The 12,494-nt window shown below is 38.1% G+C and overlaps 1 protein-coding gene across 2 annotated transcripts in view; it reads left to right on the forward strand.

Annotated features, from left to right (window-relative positions):
- The window catches only part of LOC133528357 (uncharacterized), a 35,299-nt gene extending 30,207 nt beyond the window's left edge, over positions 1 to 5,092 (forward strand). Inside the window, exons 1-4 of one of the 2 annotated variants that reach the window (XM_061865719.1) lie at positions 3,198 to 3,586; positions 3,676 to 3,777; positions 3,878 to 3,995; positions 4,074 to 5,092. In XM_061865719.1, the coding sequence (XP_061721703.1) occupies positions 3,509 to 3,586; positions 3,676 to 3,777; positions 3,878 to 3,995; positions 4,074 to 4,921 (1,146 nt within the window). In that variant the 5' untranslated portion in view covers positions 3,198 to 3,508 and the 3' untranslated portion in view covers positions 4,922 to 5,092. Of the gene's footprint in view, positions 1 to 3,197; positions 3,587 to 3,675; positions 3,778 to 3,877; positions 3,996 to 4,073 lie in introns of those variants that run through there. The other variant, XM_061865720.1, reaches the window with a different exon arrangement.
- Positions 5,093 to 12,494: the final 7,402 nt, after the last annotated feature.

Consider the following 12,494-nt stretch of genomic DNA (forward strand, 5'->3'; position numbering starts at 1 on the left):
TCCATTATTTTATTGGCTTTATTGCATATGAATAATAGGAGGGAGCTTTTGTTTGGTCCAGTAACAATACATTTTTATTATGTCGAAAAAAATTTAGCGACTCGTACCTACTGTAACACACTATGGCCACATTCGGCTACTTGTGAATTCTAATAAAATAAAATGAGTAGGGTACCTAATTTATTACAAAAACCACGAACGGTAATATAACTCACTACCCTGTTCAACTATCATTTATTTAGTGACACCTAATAACGAAATCATCTACTTGTAAGCATTTTATTGTTAAAAGCGCTTTTAAATGTACAATACCATGTCGCAAAATACTTAAATCATTCCAATTTTATGGTTTGTTAAGTTATTCGAAACTTCAAAAATATGTTTGGATTGTTATTATCATGATCAAATTAAGAAACAAAAATATTTAAAAAAAGTCTGACGCAGATATTATTAATAATAATCTGTGTTGAAAAAATCATTGCTTCAGCTTCAAAAACCACGGAGAACAGTCGAGTACGTTTTTATGGAGAAATTACCTAATCAAAAAGGATTTATAGAGATTTAAAAACGTGGATAGGTCACCAATACCTATTACCTCCCTCGTTATAAGTTATAACGTCTATGGACGGAAATATAATTCATTAAGATTGATACCTACTACCTTGTGCAACTATTATTTTTTTAGTGACACCTTATAATGGAACCATCTACTTGTTAATATTTGAATATTAACAAGAGGTTAACAGTGCTTTCAAATTCTATATTACAATTATGTATATATCATGTCGTATGATACTTATAAGTATGTATCACTACAATTTTATGTTTAGTTCGGCAATTCGAAACTCCTCATATATTTTGGTATACGTAATAATAGCGGTAGTGGCCGAGCGGATATGACGTCTGACTTTTAATCCGAAGGTCTCAGGTTCAAATCCTGGCTCGTAACAATGAGTTTTGCGGTACTTATGCACGAAATATCATTTGATATTTACCACTAGCTTTTCGGTGAAGGAAAACACCGTGAGTAAACCTGCATACATCTGCGAAGAAATTCAAAGGTGTATGTGAAATCTTCAATCCGCATTGGGCTAGCGTGGGGACTATAGCCCGAGCCCTCTCGCGCATGATAGGAGGCCTGTGCCTAACAGTGGGACGTGTATAGGCTCAAATAATAATAATAATAATATTATTATTAAATAATAATAGTCATATTGACGCTCATAGAATTAGGTAAAGTCAGACCAAGTTAAATTGGCAGCGATTTTGATAGCCTGACTTGTCTACTTTTGACTCTAGATAAGATACATATTAGATGATAAACATCTGCTTAGATACTTGTTACGTTTTGGCGGGGCCCACAAGGCGCATTTTTATTACTGCGATTGCATACTTATTCATTGTTAGGAAAGGCAATGGGTTCAATCGCTTAAAACATTATTCATTATATAAAATACTTATATAGGTACTACTCATGTCTTCGGCCTCGCCCATAGATGGTAGGATCCTATATAGATGTGATCTGTACCGTGTTCGCCCTTGTGGGACAGAACATACGCAAAGCGACCAAATTACAAACATTCCTGACAACATTCCAAAACCAACCTATGTCGGGGGGTATGGTCGGGTTATTTACCCTGGTTACCCACCATAAACCATAATAAATTTATGGTGGGGAATTAAGAAATGCGATACTGTGATGAGGACAAACAATAATTACGCTTTCTCTGCTACTCCTACTGAAAGATACATAAGACTATGCAGTTCTGTTAGATCCCCCCACCACTCAAGCCCAATCTATACTTATCTTCCATGGCGGTATTCAGCGTTTGCGCATTCCAAAGATAATAATACCTTAACACCGACTAAGTTAAAATAGTATCTAGCTAACAGGTATGTTATACATATAGGTAGATAGGTACTTACCTATAACAAACAATGGGCCTCTTACCTGCTTTCCTAGGTACCTACGCGTTTTTGACATTTTATTACGTACTTACATACCTACTTGCACAACAACATTGCATAAGTAATAAGATTTGATTTTAATGTTTACTTACCATGTATAGACCTTTAGTCTGAAATATAAAAAAAAAAATATTTATAAGTTAAGAATTAAAAGAATTATAATTCTATAATGTAATACCTATAGTAATGGCCATTAATGGTAATGTTATTCGACAGGGTTGATATTTAATATTATTACATCAGCGTTTTCGCATTCTTAAGATAAAAGCTTGAAACCAATTAAGTAATAATAGTATACCTACAAACATTACGACTTCACAATTAGGTGTCGATAATAGATACTTAAATAAGAAAATAAGGTAAATAAATAAATAGATAATAAATAAATATTATAGGACATTATTACACAAATTGACTAAGTCCCACAGTAAGCTCAATAAGGCTTGTGTTGAGGGTATTTAGACAACGATATATATAATATATAAATATTTATAAATACTTAAATACATAGAAAACACCCATGACCCAGGAACAATAATCTGTGCTCATCACATTAATAAATGTCCTTACCAGGATTTGAACTCGGGACTATCGACTTCAAAGGCAGGGTCATTACCCACTAGGACAGACCGGTCGCCAAAAGATAATGAAATATTTAGCAATTCGTAGGTTTTAAAAGGTAGGTGTGAATAGTGTAATCTTATCCCCGGCTTTTTTTTGCACAGTGCCGCAGTTTCCGCATTGCCCTTAGGCCCTGCGATGAGCCAGCAGAAGCCGCCTGTCTATGAAGTTCCTGATCAACCGAATGTCATCGGCAGCGTGGAGTTCATTCCGATGCATAGGAATTCCAGTCTACCAAATGACCAGACTGCAATATAATAATTAATCCCGTAATTCTCACTTTGTTCAATAAATCTTCATTGGCCCAAAAGTTTCACAGGTATAATAAACCATAAAATGGGAATGAAATAAGTGTTTCGAGACATGGTAATGTACATTTTAAAAGCGCTATTAACCATAAATGCTTACAAGTAGATTTCATTATTAGGCATCACTAAATAAATAATACTTGAATAGGGTAATGAATTATATTACCGATCGCAGTTTTTTTATTTTATTATAAATTACCCATTTTACTTTATTTATTAAGATTCACAAATTTCTGAATGTGGCCATAGTGGGTTACATTAACTAAATATTTTTCGTCATAATAACAATGTATTGACCAAACAAGCTCTCTCGTATTATTCCTATGCAATAAAGCCAATAAAATATGGATATAAATCTACATTGGCCCGAAGATTTCGCAGGCATTACAATTCGATCATGATAATAACAATAATAACTAGCGCAACTTTCACTCTCACCTCGCCCAATGATATCGCGTTATCGCTGCTAGCCACGCCCCTTATCTCCGATGGGGGTATATCAGCGTTTGCGCATCCCTAAGATAATAAATATCAGTGGCAAAAGGGTTTTGGCACATAATTCTATTAATCGTGACTCAGTCCAGTGCCTGTTGTAATCAAATATTATCATCATGGAGAAAAAAGTAAACCAGAACTTGCTCCGCAAAAGGGGTAGACCCGCTGGCAAAAATAGAGTGCCCTTGTCTCAGGTGAGCAAATTAAGTCTTTGTTGTAGTGTATTAAATATATTGATGACCCAAGTCGTTTGATTATATAACATTAATTATGTATTTTTCAGAATGAACGCAGAGCTAGAAACGCGCAGTATGAGAGGGAACGCAGGGAAGAGATGGTGGGTGCGTTTGCAGACTTGGCTGCGGCTGTTGGCGTCACCGGTTCCGTAAGTTTCTCGTCTAGCTTTGTAAATGAAATGCCCTTATTGTTTTTACAGTAGGTACTTTCAGTTGTATATTAACTCATAATGTTTGTCCATTTCGCAGATTTCAAATGCAGAACTCCTGGCAACAGTAATCACAGAGCTCCAACGAGCTTCGCAGGTCAAGCATAGCAGTGACTTAGACTCGTTGCGGCGGTGTAATAAGAATCTTATGGTTCAGAGTAAGTTACCGACGTTTTTTTGAAATGTTGTAATATAGTACTGTGTAACATGTCCTTAACGTATCTTTTTTTTTGCAGTTGAGACGTTGGAGCAGCGTCTTACAGAATGTGATGAGATCGAGAGCTCCGGATCCCCGACTCGAGAACTCACGGACACGTCTCGACCGGTCAAAAGGAAGCGGGAGGATCGTGAGGCGCCGGTGGATATTCCCATTCCGGAGCCTTCGTTAGATTATGTAATCAAGCTGGATCATGAAAATGAACACCCCGTGCCAGAACATTTGTCGGAGCAAGAGTTTCTGCCAGCGGATTTGCAGACGTCACCGGAGAGCAGCGCCTTTGACCACCGGGAGCATGGTGTCAACTATTCACCTTTCGCAAGGCCGCACATGCCCGCTCCTAAGTGTGAGATAGAGACCTCTGACCACATTCAACTTGTGCCGCCTTATACTAAGCAGATCTACTATCACCATGCATCCCAGCAGTGTCGTGCCGGTCCTTTTTCATCAAACTCGTCGTTCAAACAAGACCACACGAGCTTCAGCGGAGAGACACAGCATTCGCTCGACAATAGCTGTTTGCCGACGGATCCCTGGCTCCCGATCGTGGCGACGTCGGATCAGAATTTCCCCGCTTCGAGGGAGTCACCAGTGAGCAGCACCTCTGACCAACAGGATTACGTTGTCGACTATTCCACCTATCACTTCGCCGGGCCACAGGTTCCCACACCCGAGTATCAGCTAGATACTACGGTTGAACCGTCTGGATATATCAATCCTGTACAGCCATACACAGAGGAGGCGTACTGGCACCAGTCACCCTGGCTGTGTCGCTTCGGCCCTTCTTCACCGGAAGAGCAGTTGTCGCCATCTCAGTACCTGAATCCTGGGACACACCACGGATTTTCCTGTGATAAGCTACTGTAAATATTGTTGTAAATAAATGTTTTAATCGGTCTTACTGTTTTCATTGTCTTATATTTATTATTTAGGTACCTAACTAACATGCATTTTAAATGTTAAATCGCCTATTACATGGTCGTTCACAGCACAAGAATTAGCTGAATATGACTCTAAAATAAGAGTCATCTGCGAACACGGTAAGACGAGCACAGCGAAGCTCAAGGGCTCTACCTATATTTTCTCGAAGCGCTTCGTCTTATTTTGAACCCTCATAACTTGGGTTTGTAATATACCAGATAAACAAAATTCTCGGGATATAATGTAGTACAGTCATTAAATTTGGTATGTATATAAACTAAAGGCCCCTTTTTCATGCCCACACTATTTGACATTTGGGGACCTCGAGGAATCGCAGCCATCATGGAAAATGTGTACCATCGAAGAGAAATTCGCGTTTTACTCAAAATCTACGTTCTTCACGAAAATATCGTGTAAGGCAACATTCAAGCTTATTAAATTCTACACAAAATAGTCCCAGACATCTTTGCGGAAAAAAAACATCTTGCTATAAAAATCACTTGTTGAACCCAGATTAAGCGCTTATACACTTCCAGGGGACATTCTCATAATAGAAAACTCGGAGGAATATGAGTTCCACTTTCTACTATACATTTATACGTGATCTATCCCAATATTAACATTTTACTTCACTACGTACGACTTAACCAGAAAGTAGGGTTATGGGATTAAGTACTGATGATTCAGTAATCAAATGTAATGTGATGATTAAGTAGTGATGATCTTAATCTGTAGCTTAAGATACTGGGCGGATTTTTTAAAATGACATATCGGTAGATTCCTCTTACCCTTTACAACTTCTTTACGCTTGTTTTATTACAGAAAAATTAAACCAACTGCCTCGAGAGGACTCCGAATATTAAATAATATTTTTTCTTCTAGCGCCTAAACTATTTAGTGGACTTCAATAAAATAGACATCAGTAGATCCATGTACACGAGTGCTACGCAGTCCAAAGTTACTGAAATTGACGAAGGGTAACTTTTTAGGGCTAAATAATGTGATTGCAAAAACAGATTTTAGGTTTTAAATGGGGTTTAAACAAAAGTGACAGGCATCAAATTTCACACCAAAAATTTTTGGGATCCCGGTATGCGTGTTGTCTTTTTTGGAAAACTTAAAAACGATCAAGGTCCGAAATCCCAACGCCTCCAAACCTCGGCGGGTTCCCGTTCCCGTGCAAGGTCGAAGGCCAAAGTAGGGAGAGCAGAGCTTGGAATTTAATCAATATGATTTCAGCTCTCACGCTGCTCGGTCTTTTTGCCTCGCTTGGAAGGGCAACTTGCTGGTCTTACTTCACGGGGCGCCGAACTCGACCGCCAGGCCTTTTATTTTTATAAGACTAAGAATTAGACGGCTCTGCAGCAACTCATCCTTCAGCCTCGAAATTCGCATTTCGGTATTTTGGCACGGTACGCGCCCCTCGGTTTCCTAGGGCTTCAAAACTCGCACATCATCATTACGCTTGCACTCATTTCGCTCATACAAAATCGCGCCTCGCTGAGACGCTCTGCGCCTTCGGCTTTATCAGGAACTCGGCTTTTATTTTTTGCGTAGCCTAAGAATCAGAATGATTTCAGGTCTTTGCCCCGTCGGATAGACACTTAGCCTTTGGGTAGTGTCCTAATTTTATCTGCCTGTAGCTCAGCCTTCGGCCTCGCAACGAGGACAATGTGGTTTGTCGAGGGCTAGAATCTGCATATGCATGTTGTACAATTGTAGTACATGGTGGCGTCGTGGTGCAATTTTCTAGTTGATATTTGACACAACTAACCATTGTCGTATCCCAATTCTTATCTCCTATAAGTGGGTTCAGCTTGCACCATGGTCTATATGGATTTTGTTAGCTGAAATCACTCCCGCTCCGCCATTTCGGGTGTATTTGCACGCCCGTGGCACGTACATTTTTTTTCGCATTTACCATTTTGTCGCCCCCCTACGAGTACCATTTGGCGCCTAGAGCGGCCGCTCCACTCGCTCTACCCTAGATCCGGCCCTGGGTATAAGTAGGTAGTTTTTCTTAGCACGCCTACCTGTATCTACCTACCAAGACATAAATACCTAAGTAGATACCTATTGTTGAATTGTATCAACGGGTGGTTACAAACAAAAGATTTATGACTGGCGGCTAATGTACCTATGTAATCCTTTAGTGAAAACACCACGAATACAAACCCTCTGGTGTTGCAGGTGTCCATGGGCGGCGGTGATCGCTTACCATCAGGTGATCCATCTGCTCGTTTGCCTCGTCTATCATCATAAAAAAAATGAATAAACAAAGAGTGAAGGCATTTTTCGAGCGTATTAGGCATTGTAAATTTTAACTAATTAATAGTAAAGTAACCTACTTTATCTTGTATTGTCAACTGCAACTACAGCAGCTATTAATTAAGCAGCTATATATAAGCTATACCTTAGAAAACATGTAATATTTATCTTGATAACAATTCCAACGGCAGGTTTTTTTTTTGGGTGGTTCCGTACTTTGCCAAAGTCAGTTGCAATGTCTTTAGCTTGTTAGTTATTCGGGTAATTAAAGGTCTATTAAAATTTATAATAATGTTAAAAATACATTTCATAACCAATTTTTAATTTCATTATTTTTTGTAGTTACAAAATTCTGAATAAGTACCTATTTTGGTGCAGGTACGTCATAATAGTAATAACGCTTATTAATAGGTACTAGGTACCGAAAAAAGTACCTACCTAATTATTAGAATCCTCAACTTGTTAACATTCAAGTTAAAAGCGCATTTTTTTTTTCTTCCCTTCAAAGCCCAAAACCTCCATAACTTGAATTCCATCGATTTAATATTAATCGATGTTCCCTTCACGGTTACTTATGTAGTACTTTTTTACCGCCATAACTCAAAAAACTGGCCATGTGCGAGTCGGACTCGCGCACGAAGGCTTCCGTACCATTATTTATAAAACGGCAAAAAAATTAGGTTTGTTGTATGGGAGCCCCCCCTTAAATATTTATTTTATTCCGTTTTTAGTATTTGTTATAGCGGCAACAGAAATACATCATCTGTGAAAATTTCAACTGTCTAGCTATCACGGTTCATGAGATACAGCCTGGTGACAGACGGACGGACGAACGAACAGCGAAGTCTCAGTAATAGGGTCCCGTTTGACCCTTTGGGTACGGAATCCTAAAAACTAAATTTGAGCTCGAAAAAATAGACGTACCTACTTACTGCTTTAACTCCGCTTTATCTCTAAGTTACCAAACTAATGAACTCGAAGAATATAACAAGACTCACTGAGTGAGCGAGAGCGTGAGCATGAGCGAGACGGATGTGCGTGCTCGGGCGGGATCTCGGATATGATGTTTGATGGCTACTCTACACGATGGCCCAGCGTAGGCCAGTCCAAGGGACGCATTTATGCGTTAGAGGGAGCAATTGATAATAATATCTCATTCCACTGCATAGCTACGTCCCTTAAGACTGGCGAATACGATACGTTTACCTAAATGGTTAATTGAACGTACCTTCAAGAAATGCTATAAATTTATACTTAGCAATGTTTAAAAAAAACGTTACTAGTTTGTTGTCAAATAAAGTCCTTAACTCGGGTGAAAGACGTTATTTTATCCCTTGGTTAACAATCTGCTATAAAACGTGAAAGAATAAATTGACCATTTTCTTTCGGTAAGAATTTACCTGTATACAAACCTTATCTGTAGGTGGGCCTACTTGGTTTGTATTGTACATAAAGCCAGTGCCGTTAGCAGGAATTGAGTTTGAGAACACGAGGTGTACGCAGCTCACAACCGGGACGAGGGGTGTCAAACTGGACCTTAATTGTTAGATACGAGTATGCAGGAGCAAAAGGCTCAGACGAGATTGATAATAGGGTACAAAGTATTCGAAGGGATCTACGGCGGCGGATGGAGAGCCAGTTGGGCTGGCGACGGTAAAAGGAAACACGATCGAAAGAGTTGTAGGTACGAAGCGTTATTACTATTATGACGTACCTACAAAACAGGTACTTATTCAGATGTTATGAAATGTATTTTTAATATTACTATAAATTTAAATAGAGTTTTAATTATAAGTATAACACCCGAATAACTCACTACCTACCTATTAAACACATCGCAACTGACTTTGGCAAAGTACGGGACCACCATTTGCAAAAAAACCTGCTGTTGGAATCGTTATCAAGATAAATATTGCATGTTTACTAAGGTAATAAGAGCAGCTGTAGTTGCAGTTGACAATGCATGGTAAAGTAGGTATAATTGTTAGATTTGTAGCTGGCCCTCAACGGGTTATCTTTTGTCCATTGTTAACTAAAACGGCGCATGCCACTACCTGCAAAAAAATGGCCCGGTCACTTTAACCGGTTATTTAATTACAACTCCTATGGTAATTGAAATAAGATTCAAAATGAACAAATGAAAAAATAATTTGCCTATTAGTTACCTACCTTTACTATTAGTTAGTTACTATTTACAATGCCTAATACGCCCGAAAAATGCCTTCACTCTTTGTTTATTCGTGGTGTTTTAACTGATAAAGGATTACATACATTTGTTTGTAACCACCCGTTGATACAACTCAGCAATAGGTATCTATCTACTTAGGTATTTTTATCTAGATAGGTAGGTACAGGTAGGCGTTGTAAGAAAAACTACCTACTTATACCTAACAAGAATAGATTGTTAACCCAAAGGGATTAAAGGCACCCATTTCTGAAGAAGTATTTTACACTCCGTGTTTGAATAGATGCTTTTCACCAGAATTAAACACTCTATTTTTCATTTGGAACACACGAAAAGTAAAATAACATGCTACATATAAACTTATAAAATAAGTAAGTAAATAGTACTTTAAATTAACATTTTAAGTAAAAGGATTTATTTATGGAATCGGGAGATAGGTAGGTATATGTATCGGAATGGAAATTAGACAAATACATTTAAAACCGAGATTTCATTGCTTTTTACGTTTTTACGTTTAAAACGTACCTACTTGGATTTATTTATTTCATTAAAACTTTATTGCACAAAAGAAAAATTTAATGTACGCGAACTTAATGCCATGAGGCATTCTCTACCAGTCAACCTTAGGGCAAAGCATATATATATATATATATATATATATATATATATATATATATATATATATATGGATTGTAGGTAAAACACCTAGGGCAGAAAAGTATGACTTCCAGCTAGCATCTTACATAAGTAATGAGTCTAATGAGCCACTTTCAGACCATAAGAAAAAATACTGAATTACAATATGAGCATTTGGAATAATTAATTCTAATCTAGATTATATGCTGAATCATATTAAAAAATTAAAGTTGTTAAAAATATGTTACAACATATGTATTAAAAATCTAAAGTTGGGGTAGTCGCTTAACTGGTCATCTTTTGGTGATTTCACCCAACATCATTTAGTATATTGTACCTCGTAGGAGCTAACCAGTAAAAAAAAACTCAATGTTCATAATTATGGGCAGGAATGCTTATAATTATACTTTATGACACACCTTCCCTTAGTTTAGAAATATAAAAACCGCACGACCGCCGAAAGCTAACCTCGTTCGAATCTCGATTCATCTGAAGAATACTAAAGCAGCGCACTCATTGAAAATTTACAATATGGAAATATCAAGAGCGGGTAAATTCCGACCAAACAGCGGCATGGCGAACAGCAAAAATGCAGCGTGGACGGGAATCCAGGCCAATCGGCTAACACAATACAAACTGGGATCAATAAATAACGGAGAAATCAGCCGCTACGAATGCATTTATTTTCTTCCTTTTGTAAATCTTATACCTTTAAACGAGCAATTCTTGTATATATATATTTCCGGGATCTCGGAAACGGCTCTAACGATTTTGCTGAAATTTGGTATATGGGGGTTTTTGGGGGTAAACAATCGATCTAGATTAGTCTTATGTTTGGGAAAATGCGTGTTTTCGAGTTTTCATGCGTTTTTCTTTCGACGCAGAATATGGTCGCTAATTTCGTGTTGCCGGCCACTGTCCGTCTGGTCCAGCGGGTTAAGACTCGGACTGCTAAACGAGTGTTACGGGTTCGAATCTCGCCCGGTGACAAACTTTTTTTTTTATATGTTCAAGTTTATATATAATTTTTTAATTTTTATTGTTTTAGACAAGTTTAATTTAGTAAAAAAAATTAGTTAAGATTATCACCTATACACCACCATATTACAATAAATAGTTATAACCGAGCAAAGCTCGGTCGCCCAGGTATGCGCTGTTAAATGTTGCATGAGGTTGTAAAAAGGCGACCTAAATAAAACCCAGCGAGTCTAGTGTTTTAAACCCTGATGAACAGAGGGATATTTTTCAATTTTTCTGTGGCATCGTTGCACCCGAACTCACCAAACATTTTGAATCAGTTTCTTAAATCGGAAATCTTTGTCTGTCGATGATTCTTAGAAAAGCGGTTACTTAAAAATAAGTAGGTACCTACTCGTAAATCATGTTCAGAATTCATAGTTATAGACCCAACGTATCGGAAATGTAAAGACATAAATCACATAAGTAACCAGGGACGTATATAAGGCGGGTTTCAATACTTTCAATCCCTTAGGTTTCGACCGAGTCATCAAATTTTACACGTAATGTGCGAAGTCACTCAAATCACTGCTTTAACAGTAGAAACATTACTAAAAAAAAGCAAAAGAATATTTACTAAGTTGGCTGAATGGCCAGGTAATTTTTTTCGAATTAGGGCCATTGCCTTAGAACCTAGATGCTGTATTCATTAATTAATTAATTCTGAGCTTCCCATAGAAGCGTACTCTCGTGTAATGTCGAATAGCAGGAGATGCAATGAGTAGGTAGTTACGCACTTTTGTCTCGGACAGGTTATGCTTGGTACTATTATTCCTTAGATAGTATACTAAGCTGATTTAATGCCCTAGCCACGAGATTAACTCTTGACAACTCCCTATAAAGGGAGGGGGACAGCGGATCTGGTGTTGGTCCAGTTTGCGCTGTTTCTACCTATGTATCTGTGGCACTCAGGTCAAGTTTGGTGTCATTTTCTTATAAATTAGGGATCTTCTTCTTTTTCCTCGCGTTGTCCCGGCATTTTGCCACGGCTCAAGAGAGCCTGGGGTCCGCTTGACAACTAATCCCAAGATTTGGCGTAGGCACTAGTTTTTACGAAAGCGACTGCCATCTGACCTTCCAACCCAGAGGGTAAACTAGGCCTTGTTAGGATTAGTCCGGTTTCCTCACGATGTTTTCCTTCACCGAAAAGCGACTGGTAAATATCAAATGATATTTCGTACATAAGTTCCGAAAAACTCATTGGTACGAGCCGGGGTTTGAACCCGCGACCTCCGGATTGCAAGTCGCACGCTCTTACCGCTAGGCCACCAGCGCTTTTTTTATAAATTAGGGATGATGAACTCATTTATGACATTATTTTACATTTTATACAAATAAATTGATTTTTACCCAAATTATTTGTATTTTTTCCAATATTTTTGCCAAACAATTTTTTTCTGTAGACCTGACTAT

Source organism: Cydia pomonella, chromosome 19 (genome assembly GCF_033807575.1).
Source record: "Cydia pomonella isolate Wapato2018A chromosome 19, ilCydPomo1, whole genome shotgun sequence".
NCBI lineage: Eukaryota > Metazoa > Arthropoda > Insecta > Lepidoptera > Tortricidae > Cydia > Cydia pomonella.